The sequence below is a fragment of the Corylus avellana genome, chromosome 8 (genome assembly GCF_965113065.1).
Source record: "Corylus avellana chromosome 8, dhCorAvel1.hap1.2, whole genome shotgun sequence".
NCBI lineage: Eukaryota > Viridiplantae > Streptophyta > Magnoliopsida > Fagales > Betulaceae > Corylus > Corylus avellana.
This window is the reverse complement of record NC_142497.1, coordinates 8,087,691-8,112,842: the sequence shown is the minus strand read 5'-3', so window position 1 is coordinate 8,112,842 and position 25,152 is coordinate 8,087,691. Positions and strand designations below refer to the sequence as shown.

At 37.2% G+C, this 25,152-nt stretch overlaps 1 protein-coding gene across 2 annotated transcripts; it reads right to left on the bottom strand.

Moving 5' to 3' along the window:
* Positions 1-1,278: 1,278 nt before the first annotated feature.
* Positions 1,279-23,605, bottom strand: UBP8 (ubiquitin-specific protease 8). 2 transcript variants are annotated; one of them, XM_059573740.2, is made up of 13 exons: positions 23,339-23,605; positions 22,683-22,931; positions 21,543-21,681; positions 19,197-19,256; positions 19,025-19,120; positions 14,303-14,629; positions 14,011-14,151; positions 13,723-13,884; positions 12,530-12,787; positions 12,246-12,394; positions 4,454-5,011; positions 3,272-3,545; positions 1,279-1,769 (listed from the first exon to the last, which is right to left on the bottom strand). In XM_059573740.2, the coding sequence occupies exons 1-13, from the start codon at positions 23,422-23,424 to the stop codon at positions 1,653-1,655; spliced, it is 2,616 nt and encodes an 871-aa protein (XP_059429723.2). In that variant the 5' UTR covers positions 23,425-23,605; the 3' UTR covers positions 1,279-1,652. The 2 variants fall into 2 exon arrangements, with proteins under 2 accessions (XP_059429723.2, XP_059429721.2); XM_059573738.2 differs by having other exon boundaries at positions 13,714-13,884; positions 23,339-23,604.
* Positions 23,606-25,152: the final 1,547 nt, after the last annotated feature.

The window sequence follows — 25,152 nt, the reverse complement described above, 5'->3', positions numbered from 1 at the left end:
ATATGTGGTCCAACCTAATAAAAACCAGCATCCATGGGAAACTGGACGATTTAAGCTGACAACACTCTCTCTCCAATAAGTCCCAATGGGAGGGAAAGAGAGAGATTAAAGAAAAGAGAAATATTAGGTGCACTGAAAGTACATATTTTCTGACACGACACTAAAAATCATCATTACGTTTGAATGGATTATCATGAAAATTTTAAATTAAATTATGATTTTATTATCATGTGAAAAAAGTGAACTTAGAAATGTAAATTTGATAGTGCATGTAGCATTCTTCTAAACCAAATGACTTTCGTTTTATGTAAGTTCTCCCTTGTATACTCAACCGAGGGGCAGCCAATCATTTTTCCAAAGAGGAATTATTTTATTTTTATGGTTTTTTATTTGGGGTAAACTTTTAATTTTTTTAACGAGTCAAGTCATCAATTATGTCACGTGTCAATCGACGATTGGTTGTGACGTGAATCCACGTGTATATATATAATGGGTTATGTGATTAATCGGCTAAGATAATGGACTCTTTTGAACAAATAGTTTACCCTAGAATCTTTAAGATACTTTTAATACCTCCATAAATCAATTTGGTACCCCATCAACTAATTTAGTAATTTTTCCAAATGATTACTATTATTTGTGAAGGCACTAGTGTCATTGATAGTTGAGTGGTGATGAGTGTCATTGATAGTTGAGTAATGCTACTCATCACGCCCATTTCACACCAGTGATATGACATTTTTTAAGTGACTTCCTTTTTTTAAGTGACTGACATAAAAAGCCACTTAAAATACGTCAAACCAGCCTAAAATGATCGTGAAAAATAACATTACTCCTTATCATTATAGGTCCTCTCTCTTTTCCAGGCCAATCAGAAACCAGTAAGAAGGAATGTGCCTCACTAAAAGGAGAACCTCAACAATTTCTTTTTGCTATATCTCCTAAAATGCAAAAAATTTAAGCTGCTTAATTTGTGTTTCTCATGACAATTTAATGTCAAATTCTTTAAAGTAAATTGCAAATACTATGGTGCCCCTCACTTAAACGTGAATACAGGAAGGAATCCATCTTTCAGGCCTTGCCTAAAGATTTAATGTTAAAGTGCAACCATATTTTTATTTTTATTTTTTGTCTTCTGCAAAAATAATAATAATAATAATAATAATAAATAAATAAATAATAAAAAATAAAAAATAAAAGATGTGTTTTTTCTCTCCATAAGGTACACAAATTTAGTGGGTTTTGAACTTAGGACTTCACTTTGTAAGAGAAAAATCAAGAACCAAAAATTCCATATCCTCTATCATCAACTATATAAAAATATATCAACAAATACACTTTCACAGGGGTTGGATGTAAATCCCCTTTGGAAAAACTTTCTACACTTGAAGCTAAAGAGATGTTGCAGAGGTTAATAATATCCTCCTGAGCATGTCTCCCATTTCTGCAGTTGGCTATGTTACACTTATCCTCAGCACCTCCCCTAAGCTAATATCTCAATTTTGTTCCATGCATGCTGGAAACTCTATCAATGAAACTAATCAATGCAAAGACAAAAGAATGCTACTCTAGTGATACTTGTAAGATATGATGGCAAAAATGTTGAAAGAAATCTTGCTCCAATAGGGTTTCAATGATTTATAACTCTCATGTTATACTTCTACAACTCTTCTGTAGAAAAGAACATAAGCCGCAGAAGACTTTATCTTCTCCTGGCTGATGGGATAAACATGGCTATCATCTAATTCGTACCACTGGTCACCCCCTTGCTACATCAGAACAAAAACAGTTAAAATACTCACTAAAGTGAAGAAGCTTAAGCATAGATGAAATCATTTTGCAACAAATTATATGAAATAAAAAGTCAGCCTTGCAATTTTATTTGACAAAGAATCTGCTATTATATAGTTAAGTCAGCAGCTCAAGGCCAGTGAGTCCAACTAGTGCCAGCAATGGAATATGGCTAAATCCAGCCCCAGAAAGCCCTTTTGCCTATGTAGTATATATCCTATTGAGTAAGCTAGTCATAGAAGTAATATAGTCAACAGTGACTAAATAGATAGAGTTATCAATCATACAGTTAAAGAGTGATGCTGATCATCCTTCTTCCAAATTATCAGATTATGCAGCAGATCTGCAAGGACTTAAGCCTCTAACTCTAATACTAACGACATAAGATATTTCTCTTTTCAAATTAAAGAAAATTTAAAGTATCTAAGCCACCCAACTATTGGATGCTCTAAAAATGAGTTTAATACCCTAAATAACATTTATTTTTTATTTATTAATGTGTTGGCGTGGTCAGCGTGGTAATATTTCAGCTAGGAGGTGTGGCAAATAGCACTATTGTGTCTTATGTGGATCATTTGGCAAGAGCGGAATGCAAAATGTTTTGAAGATCAAGAAAGGTCAATGGAAGAGCTCAAAAAGTTGCTTATTCAAACATTGTTCCATTGGACCAAAACTTGTAGTGTGCCTAAGATTTCCACCATGTCTCAATTTATCTTTATGTTCATCTTTTTGCATTTAGTGGGGCCTTTTTTGTATACTTCTTGTGTATTAGGGTTGCGTCCATCTGCGTTTTTCAATGAATCACTTATTTATCAAAAAAAAAAAGTAATTGAGGTATCATTAAAAGCGTAAGGTGCCTCCATGTACAAAGGAAGAATACAAAAGTAGCCACCTAGCTAGTAAGGGCAAAAAGAACAAGAAAATCATGATAACTAATCACCAAAGGAGAACTATAAGCAGCTGTCCAAAGATCAAAAATGTTAGAAAAATAAAAAGCATTTCAAGGCATACCCTAAGTAACATTCTAAAAAGGGAAAAGCATTTATAGGCATCCTCAATATCCATAGTAATTAAACTAAAAAGTCATTCCTAGTGTGAATAGACACAGTAATACTAGATTTAAAAATTATTCGATAAGTTAAACAGTGACATATTAAATATACAAGTAGCCTATCTCATCCTAAAAGAACAGGTGCTCATCAAAAAGGAGTGAACTGAGTACTGAGTGAGGTAATTTATCCCCAGCAGTCACATCATCCCATCATTAAGTTTTTATAGAAGAAGGATTCTAAATATCTCAAGAGATCATGACAAGCCCAGTATATATAGAACATAAACCAAGGGCCCATATATATAGAACACCAATAATGTTAGTCCAGATAGGATGTAAACCCTTTTCTACAAGTTATGATCTCTGTATGGTATAATGGCAAGTTTCTTATGCAAAAGATCTACTATTGACAAGAAAAAAACTACTTACATGGACAAATGCAGTATAATGACCACCTCCCATGCTTCCATAGTGATTACTAACTGCATAAAGCATGTAACTATTGCATGACTGACCATTTCTCAGGGCAATATAAGGTGACAGCTCAAAATTATCTATGGGAAAGTCGACATATGTCTCTAGCTTGTTCTTCAAGAACCGGCTATATGAGAACCTCTTCAAATGAATAACCAAAATCTCTGGCAGTCTCCAGAGATCTAACTTTTTAACGGCTTGACAATGCTTTTTGCAGCCAGGACAGTACCTAACATTACATAGAAGAGAAATTGACATAAAAAAGAGTGCAATAACAAGCTGCAGTTCACACAAGGTAAGAAATGCTTAAAGTTGGATAGGAAAATTCATATATGCAACCTAGCAGGAAAACATAAAGTATACGCGGGAAGAGATCAACTCTGGAGTATTTTAGTCCCATCTATTTCAACGATTACGAAATAAGACAAGTAAAAATTGCTGGACAATATTTTGGCAACAATTAGTGTCACAACTTGAAATGCAATTGCATGAAGAAACAACGGGTTTCTTAAATGTATATTGAAAACCTTATATTATCTAATTTGTTCATTTGCAAACAAAGGTAGCAAGAGTACAAGTCAAAGTATCAAAAGTAAGGAGACCAATGACACACAGTTTTAACAAAGTAGCAACTAGAAATGGCCAAGCACAGGCAGCTGGTAGAGAATGTTTCATTCAATTAGAAGAGTCATACACAATCTCAACGCAAAGCTCTTGATAATGATGACGATGATGAGATCCCTACTGTCAAAAGTGATGTCAGTATGACAATGAACAGATTAAAATTAATAACGGCCAAGCACAGGCAGCTGGTAGAGAATGTTTCATTCAATTAGAAGAGTCATACACAATCTCAACGCGAAGCTCTTGATAATGATGACAATGATGAGATCCCTACTGTCAAAAGTGATGTCAGTATGACAATGAACAGATTAAAATTAATAACCACTAGGTCCAGATTTTTAGACAGGACATGCCTGAATGCCCTTGATACTCTACCAGAAAGCAAGTCAACATACCATGGAATATTACAAGTAAACTAGCAACAACCCAGAATATGTCCACCCTCCCACAAGTGTCAGACAAGCTATATAAAACGTAAAAGTATTTCCAAAGATTAATGATGTACACACTGACCACATGTCTTCTGGTCCAAGAGGCTCCTCCTGCAAGAATGCTTCTAGGCACTTGTAAAGAGAAACAGACTCTTGGGGTCTTTTTGCATAGAACCCAGACTTGAAAACCTCAGGTAATGAGCTAAGAAGGTGTGTATTGTAATGTTCAATCTGTGTTTCTGGCCAACATACAAGCACATGCAACCGCCTGGACACTCCCATCACTGCCACCGGCTCATTCATTACTAGCTTGGAGTGCTTGATGATTCCCTTCTCATCTGTTAAATAAAACTGCAGTTCGGCATCTGAGGCTGAGACAATCCCAATCGCTTTAGAGGGGTCCACATCTCCAACTACAAAAGGACTTTTTGCACCCTCTATTCCTGTAACTTCTTCAGTTGTAGTGCCCTCCGAGATATGATAATCTTCTGTGGCATCTTCAGCAGGTATTCGAAATGGATTAAGCAATTTTAGATACAGATTGTAGATATCAGATCCATTAACAGATTCACAAAGCCTTGCTACAAGTGGAACTCCAAACGCCTTCCAACTTGAAATCAGTTTCCCATGGATGTTCTGCCTGACAATATGAAATTAAACAGGAGTTTGGATTAATGGGGAACCATTCAAATATATCATTATCCTTATCAAAGAATGACTTGAAAAGGTGATACTGAGGATGCAAGGAGACAACATGTTTGTTTGCCTTGAATTTTCAACCTTAAGTAGTTTTATAGTTTATAAAGGAAATGCTAGGTGTATCAGATGAATCTACCCACTTTCCTCAGAGACCGATGTGAAATGAGAACATTGGACATTCTAATCCCAAATTTAAAGAAGGGTGGTGATGCTCCACTTCAGCAGTTAAATTCACCCACTACGTACACTTAGCACACTTTAAAAAATCTACAAGCATTACATATAGTGGACAGGACATATTCCAATATGCCACATATTCAAGTTGACCAAAGGGCAGATGCAAGTCTAAAATTTGTTCTCTAAAGAGACTTGATATTTTCTAAGGAATGTATTTCTTCTATTAACTTAACTTGCGGACCAAAAGAACAAATAACTAATAAATAAATAAGTAAATTAGAAATGTGGAATCTTGTTACTTTACTCCCCTCCCATGCTGATTTTTTTTTTTCTGAAAAAAAATAAATAAATTCAACAGTCAACAACTGTATTGCTCCTCCTTAAAAAAGATTAACCGAGTACAGAAGCACAACATGACTAATATTGTGCGTGTCTCTGTATATATGATAAGACATGAAAGAATGAAGCTAGGACAGGGCTCAGAGGTGGTGTGTACTAAACCCTAGATTCAAGTCTCCCGAAATTTCCCAGGGAGCACTTTTTCTTTCCTTTATTTGTATTTTTAATTTATTTTTCTATTTTTTCTTTTTTTCCCAAGATGAAAAGCATGCCAGTACAAAACATCAAAGGCAAAGAGGCCATCGATTGTTCTAGAACCTCAAATGACATAATTTCAGAGTGCATGAAAAGTCTCAGTTGTCTTCAAAAAGTGAAACAGAGATTTCAATAATTCATCCCATTCTAATTTAAGAATACATGTGATTGACCATAATCAGTTGACAAGGATCCATAGAGCCAACACCAATTTAGTTGGGATTAAAGCTTATTTGAGTTGATTTATATCCAATTCTTAAAAAAATCTATATCTTAAGTAAATTATAAATAATGAAATTAAACTGCCACGAGCACCATTTCAAGTATAAGTACACACTGCTTCACAGAGTTGAGAGTCACTATGTTTCCAGTTCTAGAACACAAATCAAACATTATGAAGAAGACACAAAAGCCACATTTTGCTGGCCAAGAATGGTGAAGAACACCAACTCTTAAATTTGACTTACAACATATAATCATTTTTTTTTTTTTTTTTTGATAGGTATCTTCCAACATATAATCCATTAATCATATTGTTAAGATTAGTGTATTTCCCAAATGAGAGGCTCAGGATCTATACTTTTGGCTTTCATAATCCATTGATATATATAGGAACAAACACAATACTCTGGAATATGGACCGCACCATAGGACAGCTATTTTTTTTTTTAGAAGTAATCAAAATATCTTTAAAAGCATAAAGCGCCCCAAGTACACAGAAGTATACAAAAGAAAACACATAGCTAGGGGCAGAAACCACAAGACAACTCATAGGGACACTCCATCACCTCCTCGAATAGGGACACTAGTTCTTTTCTTTCTAACACTCGCCTTCGAACTTGCATATTATATAAGCTCAACTTGGAACAAATGAAATTTTATTCGCACAAAGATTTTGTAAACACTTGTCTGCAGACTAAAATAACATCAAATTGGTTGAAAAACAAAAACCAGCCATAAAACCACTGAATCGGTCAAACACAAGTTGAACCAGCCAAAAAACTATCGGAACTAGTTGCAACAACAATGGAGGACAGGCCAAAATATCACCAAATTGGGCGAAAAACAACGATGAACCGGCCAAAACATCACCAAACCAGCCAAAAACAAAGATGAACCAGCCGAAAGTGATTAGAACTCGTCACTAAACATCAAAACCGGCTGGAAACTCGTTGACAAACAACACATCCGGCTAAAGCATGCCTGAAAATACCAATGTCGGTCGAAAGTTGCATAAAAATACCAACACCGGTCAAAAACTTGTCGGAAAACACAATCACTAGTTGAAAACTCATAGGAAAATACCAATACCAATCGAAAATCGCCAGAAAGCACCAACTCCAGTTGAAAACTCACCAAAAAACACTAACACTAGTTGAAAACTCACCGGAAAACACCAATACTGATTGAGATTTGGCAGAGAACACAATACCAATACTGATTGCGAAGGTCCTAGCCAATAGAATGAGGAGAGTCATGAATCAGGTGATCTCCAACCCTCAGAACGCTTTCGTCAAAGGAAGACATATTTTGGATTCGGTGCTTATAGCCAATGAATGCCTGGACAGCCGTATCAGATCTGGGGATCCCGGCCTCTTGTGTAAGTTGGATATGGAGAAGGCTTATGATCACATAAATTGGAAGTTCTTAATCTATTTGTTGAGGAGGTGTGGTTTTGGTGAGAAATGGTGTTCATGGATCAAGCATTGTATCTCGTCGGTGCGGTTTTCGGTGTTGATTAATGGCTCTTCCTCTGGGTTCTTTGGGAGTTCGCGTGGGGTGAGACAAGGTGATCCTCTTTCGCCTTTTTTGTTCATCTTGGTCATGGAGGCGTTCAGTAGGTTGATAAACGCTTCCATCAGTAGGGGTTTCATCAATGGCTTTTATGTGGGTGCTAGAGAGCCTGAGCAGGTAATTGTTTCTCACCTTCTCTTTGCTGATGATACGCTGGTTTTTTGTGGGGCTACTCCTGACCAAGTTAGATTTATTAAAGCCCTCCTTATAGGCTTCGAGGCGGTCTCAGGGTTAAAAGTTAACCGGGCCAAATCTGTCTTGGTCCCAGTTGGAGGCTCGGTGGTGACAGGGGAGCTGGCTGGTATCCTGGGTTGTGGCACTGGTTCTTTGCCCTTGAGGTATCTGGGTCTTCCTCTAGGGGCTTCGTTTAAGCTTTTGGCTATTTGGGATGATTTGTTGGAGAAGATTGCTAGAAGGTTGGCCCCTTGGAAGCGCTCGTATCTGTCCAAGGGGGCGAGACTCACTCTCATTAAGAGCACCTTATCCAATCTCCCCACCTATTTTATGTCTCTTTTCCCCATTCCGGCTTCTGTGGCGAATCGCATTGAGAAGATCCAACGAGATTTTTTATGGGGGGGCTTCAATGACGAGCATAAGTTTCACTTGGTCAGTTGGAAAGAGATTTGTTCTCCGCTTGATGAGGGTGGTCTAGGGATTCGGAGTTTGCGTCTTTTTAATCAAGCTCTTTTGGGGAAATGGTTATGGAGATTTGCAAATGAGGAAGAAGCTTGGTGGAGAAGTATTTTGGTGGCTAAGTATGGGGTGGATTGGGGTGGATGGTGTTCTAAAGTTCCTCGAGGAACGCATGGGGTGGGGTTATGGAAATACATTTGCAAGGGTTGGGGGCTGTTTCAGAGCCTCTTTAGATTGGATCCTGGATTGGGGGTGAAAGTCAAGTTTTGGGAGGATACTTGGTGTGGTGAGATGTCCCTCAAGGAAGCTTTTCCCGGTCTTTTCAATATTGCTAGCAATAAGGATGCTTCCATAGCGGATATTCGGGAGTGCTCAAATGGTAGGGTTCACTGGAATGTCACTTTTACCCGTAGAATTCATGATTGGGAGGAGACGGTCTTAGCTTCCCTCTTCTCGCTCTTGTATTCGACCTCGATTCGTGGGGAAGGGGAGGATCGGATGTGGTGGACCCCTTCTAGAAAAGGAAAGTTTGAGGTTCGCTCTTTTTATAGGATGCTTGTCTCAAAAGAGTCCAATCATTTTCCTTGGAAAAGTATTTGGCGCACAAAGGCTCCTTCGAGAGTGGCCTTTTTTGCTTGATCGGCCGCCCTTGGAAAATCTCTCACCTTGGATAATGTTCGGAAGAGAGGTATTGTGGTGATTAATCGTTGCTGTATGTGTAAAACGGATGGGGAGTCTGTGGATCATCTTTTTCTTCATTGTGGGGTAGCGCGCAAGCTGTGGGAGGTTATTTTCTCCCGCTTCAATTTGTGTTGGGTTATGCCTAGAAGTGTCAAGGATTTGTTTGCCAGTTGGTGGTCGGGTGGGAGATCTAGTTGTGCCGTGGTGTGGAAGATGGCTCCCCTTTGTCTTTTATGGTGCCTGTGGATGGAGAGAAATGCGAGATGCTTCGAGGATTTGTCGAGGACTCTTGAGGACCTTGTTCATTTCTTTTTGTACACTCTTTTCTCTTGGACTGCAGGCTGGCTTGCTCCTATTGTGATTAATTTTCCTGATTTCCTCTCTATGTTCTCTTCTTCTCTCTCCCCTGCTTAGTCGCTCTCTTGTATACTCCCTGTGTACTTGGGTTGCGCCCCTCTGCGCTCTTTTATGCATTATTACTTATCAAAAAAAAAAAAAAGTCACCAAAGAGTAGGGAGTCAGTATATCACCTTCTATTCCATTGTGAGATTACTACTGCTCTTTGGAATACTATATTCAGTAGTGTAGATCTAGCTTGGGTCATGCCTAGAAGAGCAGTAGACCTTTACGCTTGCTAGAGAGGGAAATTTAGTAGGCTTCAATTTGTTGCAGTATGGAAGATGGTACCTGCCTTATGTGGTGTATTGGGAGGGAAAGAAAAATCATTGTTTTGAAAACCGTGAGCAGACGGTAGTGAAACTAAAGGTGTTTTTATTTAAGACTCTTTACCATTGGGTTGTTGCCTTTGATATTAATATTTCTAGTTTTCATGTTTTTCTTGATTTTTTTCCCCTTCTAGTTAGGTGTATCTATCTCTTGTATGTTTCTTGTGTACTTAGGTTACTTCTTTACACTTTTTAATAAATCTATGGTTACTTATAAAAAAAAAAAAGTTTAAAAATAAAAATTAATTTATCTAACTAAATTGAATGATAAAAACCTAAAATTAATTAAATAATAGTGATTAGTATGGATTTACAATATATATATATATATATATATAACCGTGAGTAGCTTATTTACGAGCTACTCAATTAACTTATTCGTTTTTTTGTTTATATATATATATATATATATTTATATATATATATATATATATAAACAAAAAAACGAATAAGTTAATTGAGTAGCTATATATTTATATATATATATAAACAAAAAAACGAATAAGTTAATTGAGTAGCTCGTAAATAAGCTACTCACGGTATATATATATATAAACAAAAAAACGAATAAGTTAATTGAGTAGCTCGTAAATAAGCTACTCACGGTTTGAAGACACTTGTGAGCTAGCACCATAGTAAAAGTTTTATTTTTACTAAATTAATTTGTTAGCTTAAATAAACACAAGTGCCTTCATACCAATACCATGGAAGATGATACCTTCCTTTGGGCGGGAGCCTTGAACATTCCTCAAGTTTCTACCATGCATCAATTTGTGGACTTGTGTTCTTCATTTTTATCTTTAAAGGGGTGTGTGTCTATGCATACTTTCTGTGTACTAGGGTTACGCTCCTCTGCGCTTTTTAATGAATCACTTATTTATCAAAATAAATAAATAAATAAGCTCGAATTTGTTTGAAAAATGAATAAACCAAGTTTGAGCAGATTATCTTGCTTGGGGATAAGCTCGAAGTCGGCTCGTATTCGAAACAAAATTAAACGAAATAAGCTTGAACATTCAACAATAGGCTTGATTATAGTCCTATGTGTCTAGATTTTTTTTCTTTTCTTTTTTTTTTTTTTTTTGCTGATTGGGTCTAGGCTTGATCTTGGTGAAGAAGATTTGGGTATGAGCCAAGTTGACTCAGATTCAAGTCAATTTGATAATAATAGGGCTTGGTCTTTGGCTTGAGCTTTGGTGTGAGCTTGGACTAGTCATGGGTTTAAACATGGGCTCAATAAGACTTGGGCTTCAATATAAGTAGTGGATTGGGCTTGTTTTTGAGCATTATTCGTGTTGGGCTGATCTTAGCCCAAGAATGAACTTGACTAATTCTTTATAGGAGAAGAGATTACCCAAAGAAAGAAGTATTTTTATCCTGAATAGGAATTACATACACATCCAAACACTCCTTTTCTTCTTTGAAACACACCAGAGATTTGTCATCAACCACCACAAAAAAGAGATTAGAGACAATCGGTAATCACGACTACTTTAATAGACCTCCACAACAAAGACAACAACCATAACCAACCACCGGCCACTTCTTGAGATGTAGCCGACTACCACAGACAACAGAAACGACCAAAAAAAATCCGCACTGCACCACAACCACAAGAAACCACAGGCTAGCACCACAAACGCCAGCCAGATTTCCGGCATACTGATGAGGTCAATGGCAGCAGAATGATGCCACCATTGACCTCCACACTGTAGCAAAAGGGAGAAAGAAAACAAAAGAAAATGGCAAACAAGGGACACAAGATCTCTCTCTCTTGTTTTAATTCCAATGCTTTGATACCATTTTAAGATTAGTATATTTCACAAAAGAGAGGCTCAAGATCTATATTTCTAGCCCTCACAATCCATTGATATATATAGAAACAAATACAATAATCTGGAATATGGACACCTCAGCATAGGACAACTCATACAGACACTTCATCACCTTCTAGAATAGGGACACTTGTACCTTTCTTTCTAACACATAATGGAAGAAAGAACACACCATTGACAAAAGTCACAGAGCTGGTCCAGCATCTTAAATCTTACAATATTGTATGAAGGTTGTAATTCTATCAATAAATATTATAATTGGACAACAAAAGGTGACTATCATGTGAAGAAATACAGTGAAAATATGAGTTTCAGCACTGATTGCATCGTGAACCTGTATATCGCGTCTTCTTCATCAATATGCAATCATACATGTGCATATACACGTGCTACAGTTTTTTTTTTTTTTGTGGGGGGTGGGATGTCGTAACACAATAAAACATAACTTTCTATTTAAAGAGATACACTAATTACCAAAATTTCTGAAAGTAACATTTTTAAGCCTAATTATATCACCTTTCCTAAAGCAATAGAATCCTATAAGCAAAAATCTCCTACACACTATTTTTCATGCCTATTACTTACAAATCACGCCCAACTAAAAGTGATCACTTATGTAGCACGCATAAGAATATCAAATTAGAAAGACTTATCAAAAAAAAAAAAAAAAAGAATACCAAATTAGAAAGGAAATTGCATAATGCAACATCAAAAGCTAGAAACAAATCGGACTTACTCCTCCATCCGCTGATGCATGAATTCAACCAAAGGGACTTTCTCTGTATCTTTTGCTAACCGGTAGGCTACTAGTCGGTCATCATCTCTAATTAAGGATAATGAATCAGCTCGTTCCTCAAGATAACGGATAATCCGGCTGTTGTATATCTGTACAGAACTATAGACGTTAGAGATAAAAATAAATCAATAAAGTATGTAGTCACCAACATATACAGTAGTAACCAATCTGACATCAACACAAGCAAGAGTTTCCTTCCGGAATATTAAGACACTAAAACATACCTCAGCCACCAATAAAGTCTCATCAGCCCCTAAAGAGCATGCAATTCCTAGAGCCTGGAGAAGATCATCACATTTCCCATATTTTGGCACAGTAATGGTATAAGGAGATGGCTCAGTATTCCCACTGGTATTCAAAACTGTTAACGTCATCGTCCGCATTGTTGTTGAAGGTAAAGGTAAGGATAGGTACATGAATGGATCAAATGTTTTAGAGACCTTTTTGCAAACGGGACAAACTAATGTTGATTTATATTGACCCTGAAACCAAAAGGAAAAAAAAAAAATGAGGCTAACAATACCAACAATATTATTACCTATAAAATGTGCAAGCCACATAATTTCAACCCTCAAATGAGAAAACATAAGACTACCATTGATTCTGGTCTTCCAAAGGATTGAAATGAGATCAATTTAAGGAGATATAAAGATCTGTTCTTACAACAAATATTTCAAAACAAATCCAACCCCATATTCTGATAGTTGATTTAAAAAATAATAATAATAAAATAAAATAAATAAATAAAACAAATAACAAACCAGAATCACTTTGTGAAATTATTGATTTAATTACACAGAAAACCTACTTGGGTCGAATCACTAGATAATGGGTACATAACCATGGTCTGACTTCAATGCCTTCCATTAATTCAAGTCCTATGAGGATCAGGGTCACCAGATTTGTGTAATTGGATAATTGTCCATACACAAAATGCCAAAGAAATCCACTAACCAAATGTTTTTTGAATTCAAGTTTTCAGTATACAGTACCAACAAATTTAATGCCACATTCTGTGCAATATTTTAAACTTTTTCTATGAGATAAATAAATTTCTTATACTCCTTATTTTCTTTTCATTTTTCATTTGCTAGTCTCACCACATCTCAGTTCGCCCAAAATCATTCATACCCCAGGATTTAATACCAGGACCTGCGATGCTAGTAGAATACTACTCAAACCACTGGGCGAGTGACTTTCATAATTCCCTACCAATAAAACTTCTAAACTATAAAAAAACTCCAAGCATAGGTTTCAAAGTTACTAAAAAATAGCTTGATTACCACCCAAGAACCTAAGGTTCATCATTATGTGTATCATGCATATTAAATGAAGATTACAGGCCAACAAAAAGTGACAGTAGAGAGAGGGACGAGAAATTTATAAACGAAAGAGAGGAAGAGACTACTTGGCACACATCAACAATTATAGAGTCATTGCGAGCCAAATGATTCTGCCAATATTCATCAGCAACTTCACCATCGGGTCGACCATCCCCATCCTTGGCTTCTACATAAGGCTTGCATTTTACACGATTGAGATCTTCATGGAGCCCATCCAACAAAAAAGCAAGGAGTTCCTATGACCAAAACAGGAACAATTATTTCATTAGAAGATAAGCTGAACATTACAACATAGTAAAACCTCTACCAGAAGATAAAAAGGGAAAACGAAAAGCTATTTCTGACATATTAACTTCACTAACTTGGGAATCGTGCTGATTATAGCCGCTAAATTGAGGAGCAAATCGAGCTAGCTTTGACTTAAACAATCTTGGTGCCACTGGAGATGCTCCAGGAGCCCACAACTTCCTTAGCAGATCTCCAAAAGCTAAAGCAATCTCCCCCTAGTGAAGAAGTGCATACTTATTAATAGATTCAAACATTACAGCAGACACTGTTAAGAAAAGTGAGGAACTTCTCATAGAAACATGCTTACATAAATCATGTTAATATCAGAAAAATATGAATATTTTACTGTAGCAAAGGATAACATACATCCATGCCCAATGGGTTTTTGTGATTTATTTCTCTACCATAATCTCCAAGAAAATAATCAACAAGCTTTGGCGTGTGGGCTAAGCACTGGAGAGCACTATTCATGAAACAAGTATTTCCAAGATTTTGCAATCCAGTCAATCCCAAAGAACCAGCTTCGGCAGAATTTGTACGACTGAAATTACAGTTCATATTGCCCATGCTACCATTCACTGAAGGGCTGGAAGATGAATTTGCCAGACCAGGATTCTGTGAACTCTCATCTTTTTTCACATCCTTGTACTTCACAGAATCTGACAACCCATAAACTTGCAATTCCAGTACAATCTGTATAGAAGCAAAACATTAGAGCCCATTGATCTATAAGACAAATAACATACAATAAAGGCCAATAACTCAAAGGATCTGTTGTTGCAATCAAATTATCCACACTGGACCAATATGAAGATGCCCAGGAATATTGCATTAACAACCTAAAAGCAAGAATTGATTTAGTATTCTGGACTAAGTATAACCACCCGCCAACTGAACGTTCCTATTGAGAAACAAGACAAACTAAGCATTGCCAATTGATTAACCAAAACAAGTTATGTGACACTCTTGAAAGTTAGTCTCACATTAGGTGGGTAAATTGCTCACATTAAGTGGATAGATTATAAAGGTACTCAAAAGTGTTAAGTCTCAAATTAGTTCTTTACAAAGTGAAACTAAACTTATAACTAATTCTAGAGAATTTCAATTGTAACTTGACTAATTCTTTTAGAGTAATAGAGTAGATGTGGCTGGCATTTTTCCTAAATTGTGACATATAGTATTAGAGCAACGTAATAACACCATATGACACTTGGACAATGCAGCATGATGTGGGCACTAACAAGGACATCAGGAATTTAAGTGGGGGAGATTGTGACACCCTAGAAAGTTAGTCTCACATTGGGTGGGTAAATTGCCCACAATGAGTGAGTGGATCATAAAGGTGCTTATGAGTGTTAAGTCTCATATTAATTCCTTACTCCATATGACACTTGGACAATGCAGCATGATGTGGGTAGTAACAAGGACATCAGGGATTTAAGTAGGGGAGATTGTGACACCCTAGAAAATTAGTCTCACATTGGGTGGGTAAATTGCCCACAATGAGTGAGTGGATCATAAAGGTGCTTATGAGTGTTAAGTTTCATATTAGTTTCTTACTCGATGAGACTGGGTTTTGTAGACGATTCTAAAAAGCTCCAATTGTAACTTGACTAATCATTTTAAAGTGATAGCGCAAATGTATCTCCCTCATTCATGACAAGTTTTGTATGACAGATTAAGAAACCAAAAGAAGTTCGCAAAGACCAAAAAAAATTTCTGGACTTTAGCCACAAAGAAATTTGAACAAATTTTACCCAATACCAAACCAAACACCAACCTAATAAAGGGGACAAGTCACTGATTAAAATTTTAGGTGGCAATGTATGAACAGGGGGCAAGATACTTGCACAGGGCCAGTCACATGAAAACACACATACACATAAACGTATTATATTGTTACTTCCTAGGAAGTTTTAGTTACTAAGGTATATATATGGCCTAGTGAAAGGGACAGCTTTCAACATGCTAGAATCACGCTCCCAGTCTTGTGGATGCAACAATAATTAGCTTTTCCGTGAGAGTAGAATGGACCCATTCAAGTGAGCCTACTATATTACATAAAACTAGATGAATTTGAGTAAGAAGTTATCCTAATAATCACTCTATACATGCATGCATGCAAGGTAAAAAGGCTCTAGCAACTTCTAAAAGATGACAATCTATATGTCATTCAGTTGTCTAATTTTTGGTCAAATTATACTGCTCACTCCTCCAGAATATCACCCTATTTGTAATCGGAACTTTTAACTTTCAGAAATCAAACCTTCAATTCAAAGAATTTGTTGTAATGTCCTCCCTCTGTCAAAATCAGGGATTAATATGGACAAAAAATACAGTGTTGCATAGTGCTTCCTGCAAAATAAAATGACCAAATTAATTGAGTCCTGGCTCAAAAATCCAAACGGGTCGAATATAAAGAAAAGACTAGCCAGAAATTTTTCTTTCCTCATTCCAAAGCTGAATTCTAAAGAGATCAAAGATCTCAATGAAATGGGGTCCACACCAAACAGATCGATCAGAACAATAGAATCCAATGGCATCCATCAAGTTTGCCACTGCAAAGGCAATGAAGCACACGCAAACCCTAAGGGGTGAGTGACCATGCTCCTCCATGAGGGCACAGTATACTAGAAAGCCTTGGACCTAGACCCTGACAACCTCTCATAGTGCTCCAACCTTGACAAGCAACTTCTCCACCTGCAAAAGTCTGTAATCCTCGATATCATGGCCACCAACTCCCACATGTTATCCAATGTGTCACTTGTGACCTCACTTGCTTGGTAAGCCACAAGGTTCTCGAGCTCGACCTTGCTCAGTCCCACATCAACTCCACCCTCCTCTGAATTGACATCATCATGCGCACTCAAAACTACATCAACGACTTCAAGAAGGCCCTCGAGATTGTGGATTTCAAGTTCACCACCAAGTACGTTCAAACCTTCTTCCAATTAGATGCCACAAGGACTCTAGAGTCGATCAGAGGGACTACATGTTCGCGCCCAAGCATCAGCTAGAAGGAATTATTATCTATAGCGAGATTCCTCAATTTCATCATCTCCATGCCCAGGAGCAGTCCCCTGAAATTTTCATTTCCCAAAGGTTTTTTGCCTTGATAAGATCCAAAGATAAAACATCAGACAACCCAATTTTCCCCCATATCTCATGGGCAATAGTATTCACAGCAGCATAATGTAATTTCGACCCCAAAAAATATCCAACCAAGGTGCTATTCCATTCCCAACAACCCTTAGCTGTCACCTCTCTAGTGGGTGTGACCCTCACCCTGCCCTCCACTTTTTCTAGTTTAATGAAATCAAGCTTCAGGAGGTGTTCATGGGAGGGGAGATTTACATTGAGAGAGCAGTTGCTGATGTGAGATCCAAGGGGACTCAACTTGCTTCCCTTTACTAGGTTGGGAGCTGGTGTCGATCTTATATTACTCAGGGTGCTTCAGATCAGGTTCTTACAGCTAAACATGAAATAAGACTAAGCTCATGAGCTTATTTTCCTAGGTCGGAACAAGTTGATAGGATCCCCTTTTTCCGCCAATGTAAAAAAACAAAGAGAGGGATGGGGTTTCTCTTGCTTTTGGCATAACGGGCCCTGGCAAGAGGCCCCTGCGATGGGCTATTAGCTCAGTGATAGAGCGCGCCCCTGATAATTGTCTCATTGTGCCTAAGCTTGCATTTTTTGAGTCGTAGATCAACGTGACATTGAGAGGATCATACGGTTGCTCAAGCCAATTGACATTGGATTTCCACATTGTGACATGATGAGCTAACCAAGAATGTCTACTGGTGAAGCTAATTGGTCCATGACAAGGCAACTAGGGAATGAAAAAGCTGTTAGGTTTTGTGCAAAACCCTTTGCAATAACATTGATTCATCAATGGTGATACGCTAGTAATCCTCCAAACTTCATTATTTTGTGATGATGCTTCAAAAGATAATGACGAGGACCAAAAAGGGTACAAACAGAAGTGTTTTGAAGGAAAATGGTGCCTTACTGAAGGACTATTTCCTAAGAGCTCCCTATTGGGAATGAAGTATGGACCAATAAGCACTGGCATTAGAGGGGGCTCAGAAACACTTGGCCTGAACTTGATCACTAATGCACAGTGCAAACAAGAAAGCAAAAATCACGACCCTAGTCATAATCAAAAAATCCAAGTGAGTTATATTGCCCACTTAGCGAATCTATTCAAGGACAAAATCTTAGCAATCAAAGAGAACAACAAGATTCTATTCAGAAAAGGAAGAGAACAACTAGATTCTGAGAGGTAGTTGAACTCCGTTGATCGAAGTTAGTTCCATAGGCCACAAAAGAGTGGAGGTTTTACAAAGGCTCCACAAGATATTACCGTTTTCTATTTGGTTAGTTCTTAGAGTGTTTTGGTCATTCAGAACTAAGACCTCTTTAGGGATAATTTTGGTAATTTCACATGGCTAGTAAGAACATGCAGCTCAAGTTTTGTATTTTGTGTCTAAATCAACCCCCTTGATTTGACAGATGGGGGGTCATTGCAACAAACTCTACTCTTCAAATTGGGAGGTCAATTGTCCAAATTTAAAGTTCAGATGGGAGATTACAATGGAGAGGTAGTCTAGAAATCTACCAATAATAGCGAGTCTAGAAATCTTACTCTCTGACATTAGATTTGTCAATCACCCTTTTCAGAAAAACTCTTAAACTATAAAATTGAAGAGAGAGAGAGAGAGAAGATAATGTACATTTTTTTGTTGGTAAGTAAAGATAATGTATTATTTAACTTACAGCCAAAGGATGACACAATTGGATGGGGATCCAAAGCATCAGAGATAATAATGACAAACAAAGTACTTAAAGAACATGTTCTATTTATTCAGAAATCACAATAAAAATAATTGAAAAAAAAAAAAACAAAACTTAATTATGAACATTCTACATATAAAAGAAATGACCAAAATGCAGAGAATATAACACAGCTAATGTGCACTTTCAAAGATACAACAGAGTGCTGTATAAATACATAGTGTCAAAGATACAAAAACTTTTCTGTGCATAATAAACTAAACAAAAATGTTATCAAACAGAAGTACAACTTACATCATGATCTGAATGCCGTTGACAATCTTTGAGAAACTTATTTTTTTCATTCGTAAAAAACAGGGTTGTCTGCCCAGAGAAGTCCCAGATGCGTAACTGTACAATAAAAGAAGTGAGAAAGCTATTCACTTCTTCTTTAAACAGTATAGCTCCAAATAAAATAATTGATTACCAGTTCAGACTCTATGCTGAAGATTTTGCAGGCTCTTTTGAAGAGCTCACCTGCATTCTCCTAAGACAAAAGAACAGCATATTAAGATATGAAAAATATTGAAAGCCCTCAACAGGCAAGATAGCCTAATGATTCAGAAACATGGCAGCATCATACTTCGAAATTAGAATATAGACATCGGCCATGGTACCAAAAAAGATGGATTACAGAAAATTATAAAGGGTCATTACCCAGTGCTGGCCCGAATTATAACATCCTAAAAATATTTCCAAAACTATTTGAATGTCTAAAACGTTACAACAGAAGCCCACTCTTAAGTCTTAACTTATCACAAATTTCAGGCTGCATAGAGCTGGATCTCCAATTCTTCCCCAGGTAGATAAATACATATAACCAACCCCAAGGCCACCCACCATTTACAATCTGCGCCAAGCACTGGAACGCATAGAGCTGTAACACTCCAAAGATGATAATGAATCAATAATGTCTGATGCACTCAAACATAGTTTTTCATTCTCAAATCAAAACTAATATATGTTTTGGTTCCAGGAAATGACTGAACTTGTTTGAGACAGAGAGAGAAAGAGAATTATAAAATGAAGGGCGATGAAAAAGTTTGAAGAGATCTCCAGAGATATCAAGGTCCACCACCAAAGGAAATATTTCAAAAGCATTATTGAGCAAAATGCAAAGCTACAGGTCTTTGTTCATAAAAGAATCTTAGTGATATTTTTTTTATAAGAAAATGCAAATTCAAGAATCTTTGTGATATTATAACTAATAATATGAACCTCACTTGAATAATACATTTCTTCAGAAAATAATAACATATCCCATGTATCATTTAATGCTTTTTAAGCCTAATAAATCCATTGACTTTGTTAGAAGAGTTATTAGGGTTAGTAAGTCATTAGGGTCTGAGGGTAGTTTGGTCATTGTGATATTTCCCTAATCCTATATATTAGGATGTTTGTATTAGGTTAAGGACAAGCTGAATAATACAATCAGCCTCCTCTTCTCCTTCTAAACTTCTTGCTGCAAAACTATTAACATGGTATCAGAGTCTTAGGGTTTAGATCCTTGTTTCTTTGTTTGTAGTCTTAGTTTTCCACTGTTTTTTGTTTTGTTTTGGTGAGTGTTCTTCTGGTGGCAGCACCGCCCATGTGGGCTTAGAGCTCACACAGGCAGTGCCTTGAAAGATGTTGTCCGTTGTTGAGTTTGAAAAGAAAAAAAAAATTGTTATAGTCGGCGTGGTCTATGTTGTTGAACAGTTGCTCTGCAGTCGTCGATTGATTCTATGGCTGCTGTGTTTGGAGTCATCGACGTGTTCTGTCTGTCTCCGGCGAGCTCCAACGAAGGCTCCTGTTTGATTTTTCAGCAGTATTTCGACTTGGTTTTGATGTCTCCAGTGTGTTCTGCTTGTATCCTGCAAGTTCCGGCGAAACTCGTTGGTTGATCACGTGAAATGTGATCGTTGTTAGTTGTCGAGATCCGACCGGCCTTGGTGTTTTGCGGTGGTTTCCAACTGATTGTTGTTGTCCGACGAGATTCTACCGGCTTTGGTGTTTTGCGGTGAGATCCAACCGGCCTTAGCGTTTTGCGGTGAGATCCAACCGGCCTTAGCGTTTTGCGGTGAGATCCAATCTACCTTTGGTGTTTTGCGGCGAGATCCGACCGGCCTTGGTGTTTTGCGATGGGTTCCGACCGATCCTTGTTGTTTTTCGGCGAGATCCGACCACCTTTGCAGTTTCCGACGAGTTTTCGACCAATGTTGAAGTTTTAGCAAATTTTTTTGTTATTTTTATGGGTCTTTGATTTGTGTGCTCCAAGGTGTTCCAGCTTGAGGGGGAGTGTTAGAGTATGTTTTTATATGTGCTTTTCGTTTGCTATGTTTTTATATGTGTTTTTCATTTGCTTGTTTCTTTTAAGCTAGAATTATATGATTTATATGATCCAACTTGAGGGAGAGTGTTAGAAGAGTTATTAGGGTTAGTCAGTCATTAGGGTTTGAGGGTAGTTTGGTCATTGAGATATTTCCCTAATCCTATATATTAGGATGTTTGTATTAGGTTAAGGACAAGCTGAATAATACAATCAGCCTCCTCTTCTCCCTCAAAACTTCTTGCTGCAAAACTATTAATAGGCTTGAATGCTCCAATCTTAAATGTTTATTGCAACAGATTTATGCACACACTAAAAAAGACAGTTATAGTAAGCAAGCTCAAGAATCCATAAAGAGTTACATGGAATTGACTGCTTAGTCAAGACACTACAATGCAATAGGTATTGATGTTCCATACCTTAGAAATCAAACATGGAAAGAGTGGGCTAATTGAGCAAACTAACCTTTTTACATATTCTTACTCCTAATGAATTCATTTCCCGCAGAACTGAAAGTCGTAGTTTTAGAGGATAGACATCCGAAATATCTTCTGCCGCTGAAAAGCTGTTACCATTTTTTGTTGCAACTTTAGAATCACTATGCCTACAGAGTAAGCACAACAAACCAGCATTAAGATGCTAAGCAACTTTAGTTACCAGAGATACAATGATGTTCCTTGAGTCGCATCAGAAGGGATACATATCACATAATTGTAGGAGAACTTTAGAATCCTATTGAATCATTAACCAAAACCGCAAAATCTGAGGCTCCACAAACAATTTGTTTAATCAATCAAATGAAAATTTGAACTGTACCTTCCACTATCATTATGATCAAGTACCACAAATAAAGGATGGAAAAAAGTAGCAACTTTCAAGACAAAAATGAAAAAGACCTGTAAAAATGAGTTTCCAACTAAGAAATTTTTTTTTTTGATAAGTGTTTCCAACTAAGAATTTGCAAGGAAAGCCGAAATATTACATCCTTGGCAGCTGAAATCACATGTTAGTCAAATGCTGAATGTTTCTGATTGGTTAAAAAAATCAGGAGCAGCAAGGTGGGGGTCTCTTTGTCAAGTAAAACCCCATGACCTTTTGAAAGCATAGGGTGAGGTCATATGTAATTAGATATAGATACAGATAGATGAGATGGGTGAATCCTACTCAAGAATTTTTTCCATTCTGAAACAGGTATCAGAAAAAACATGCAATCATTGGAGCATGACTGGTGTAAGATTAAATAACATGGCAGTATTATCAGGACTTGCAAAACTTCGAGATGTCAGCTGTTGCAGAAGGACAGAGAGATTAACCTATTCACACTTTAATCAGTCCTGGTCCCTCTTTTTTTGAAGCTTTTGTAGCCTGTGAGGTGCTAGATTTCCTCAAGATATAACTCTTGTTCAATTAGCTCTCCAAGGAGAATTATTCAGAATAATTAAATTATTCAAATTCAGTGCATCTACACCACAAGTAGCATCAAACACACTAGCATTCCAACGCATTCTTATCATAACCTCATTTCACTTTAGACATATCTTTCAATTATCAATTATAAAAAAATTTATATCACAAAAATTGTTAAAACCAATCTAGACCACTCACCATCTGAGTGCCTGCACCCACATTTCGCCAGGGACCAAGGCATAGTCCCGTCCAGAGACACCTACTTCACCATTTTCCCTCTGCTCTGAATCCTCCTCTCTTCTCAGATTGAAAACAAGATCCAAGCTGAATATGTTGTTGATGAGTTTCATAGGACCCGCATATGAGGAACCCGGCGAAGCCGAGTACACGACCGCTTTCTTCGAACCCGAATCCCCCGACATTGAATCTTGCGCATCCTTCCACCACCTGAAAAACCCCAATTCACGTATCAAAAACCCAATTCAGACACTCGAACACGCACTCTTCTAAGATTCAATTACTTTCTACCAATGCAAGCGAACCCAGATCACAAGAATTTGAAAACAATGCATAAAAATAAAAAACACTGTTTGGTTGCCGAGAAACTTAGGAGGAAAGAGAACACAGAACTGGAATAAAACACAGCCGAATTCAGAACCAACTAGTTCCCAACATTCAGAGTCACAATTCCGTTCGTTTTCTTTTCTCTTACTGCGTTTCCCGGCAACCAAACCCACCGTATTGAGGAATCAAAATGACCCATTTGGAGTTTCGGTTTAGATTCGTGAATGGTAGTGAAGAAAGTACAGAATTGAAAGGGGCCGAAAGCGAATCTGGGGAGGAAGCGTCGAGACCTGTACGGGACGAAGTAGAGTCGCTGGTCATTGTCCGAGTCGGGTCGCTGAGTGGAATCGGAGAGATCTTCGGGGAGACCGTCCATTGTAGAGAGAGAAATAGAGGTTCAGAAATGGATTTGGAAAATGCAGATCATTTCAGAGAGAGACAGAATGGCAGATTTGCAGAGAGAAACTGGTGGAGCTTTTCTGTGAAGAGGATTCAAGGAGGGAAAAAAAAAAAAAAATGTATATATAAATTATAAATAACATTAAAATGTGTGTGTGTGTGTGTTTCAATTTGTGTGAAAGTTTGAAAATTTTTAAGGCAGCCTGAGAGAAACATATGCGAAAAAAAAAAAAAACGGTTTTAAAAAACCTGTTTCCCTGTCTTAAATAGAGGTCTAAACTGTTTTCTTTTTTTTCTTTTTCTGATTGGGCCGTCACCGTGAGTTTTGCTTCATGCTAAAGACATGTACAAAAGAATGGAATAACAATATATAAGGAAGTATATTAGTATATTCCCTAAAATCAATATTTCATTGTTAATGTCTTCTCAAAATTGTTATTTATATTCTTTTTTTTTTTTTAATTACTAAAAAATTGTCAATATTCTCTAAAGGCTAACAAAAAGATAAAAATGACCCTAATTTTTTTATTAAGACAAAAATACCCCTATAATTCAAAAAAAATAAATAAGTAAAAACCAAAAACTGAAAAATAAAATAAAGGGGAGGTTCAAAACCACCCCTGAAACTTATAAGGGGAGGCCGAGCCACCCATTAGTTTCGGGGGTGGCCGTTCACCTCCACACTCAACCACCCTTAGGTGTTTCTTTTTTCATGTTCACTGTGTTTTTCTTTTTCTTTTTTTAATTTAATTTCATTTTTTTTAAGAGATTTTATTTTTAATAAGGGTATTTTTGTCATTAGGGGGACAATGACATTTTTTGGTAATTTAGAGAAAACATTGACAAAATTAATAATTTTGGAGACATTAACAATGAGATGATAGTTTTAAGGAGATATGTGTACTTTCCTTAAAACTTGTAACAATAAGACTTTTTTTTTTTTTTTTTTGAGAAAAACATAACATTTCATTCAATAATACCACGAGCATAACACTCTTACATCACAGAGTAAAGCTCTGAAGCAACCATAGCATAAAGCTACAAGATTACCAGGTTTAGTACAAGATTCGAGACCAATCCGCTAACCCATGACTAAAATCAGATTTAGTACTAGATCTGTGACAAACAGACTCAACTAAATGCACAGATAGCAATTATTCCTCGACCCTGAAAGCAGAAAGACTCTCATGCCGAAACTCTTCCTCCTCGACCCGAAGGACAGGATAATGATCACATCCACAACCCAAAGGTCTGGACCAAAACTAATTAACCCGAAGGTGACATAGATCGAGTGAGAGAGGAAAGATCCTTATTACAAGCCTAACAAAATAGGGAAATTAAACCATACAGGGAAAAAACATACGCCAAAACACAAATACATCTTAAAGAAGCAACAGAACAGGAAAATAAAACTAGAAAAAAAAACAGCACACTCCGATCAAGCACACTCCGGGAACTGAAAATCGAAGGGGCGTTGGAAGCTCATTGCGACGGGGACTCGTCGAAAGGCCCAACAGTGGACGATGGGCGGCAAACAAGCGCAGAGAAGATCGGCAAAGCAGGACATGGAAACAACCACAAACAAGAAAAAAAACAACAAGGAACCACCAAAACATGAAGAAAAAAAAAACAAGGAAAATTAGCACAAAGTGGGAAGACGATAGTCGGAAGGGAGCCGGATCCGTGCAGGCCGGAAACCGCCGCG

What these genes read in the sequence shown, in the direction of transcription:
- UBP8 (XM_059573738.2), bottom strand. Translation starts at nt 23,424, where the DNA reads ATGGACGGTCTCCCCGAAGATCTCTCCGATTCCACTCAGCGACCCGAC. An exon ending in GAGTAAGAATATGTAAAAAG is followed by an intron (nt 19,257 to 21,542) that starts GTTAGTTTGCTC and finishes CTTTTGTCTTAG; the next exon opens with GAGAATGCAGGTGAGCTCTT. An exon ending in ATTATACTGCATTTGTCCAT is followed by an intron (nt 1,770 to 3,271) that starts GTAAGTAGTTTT and finishes GTTCTGATGTAG; the next exon opens with CAAGGGGGTGACCAGTGGTA.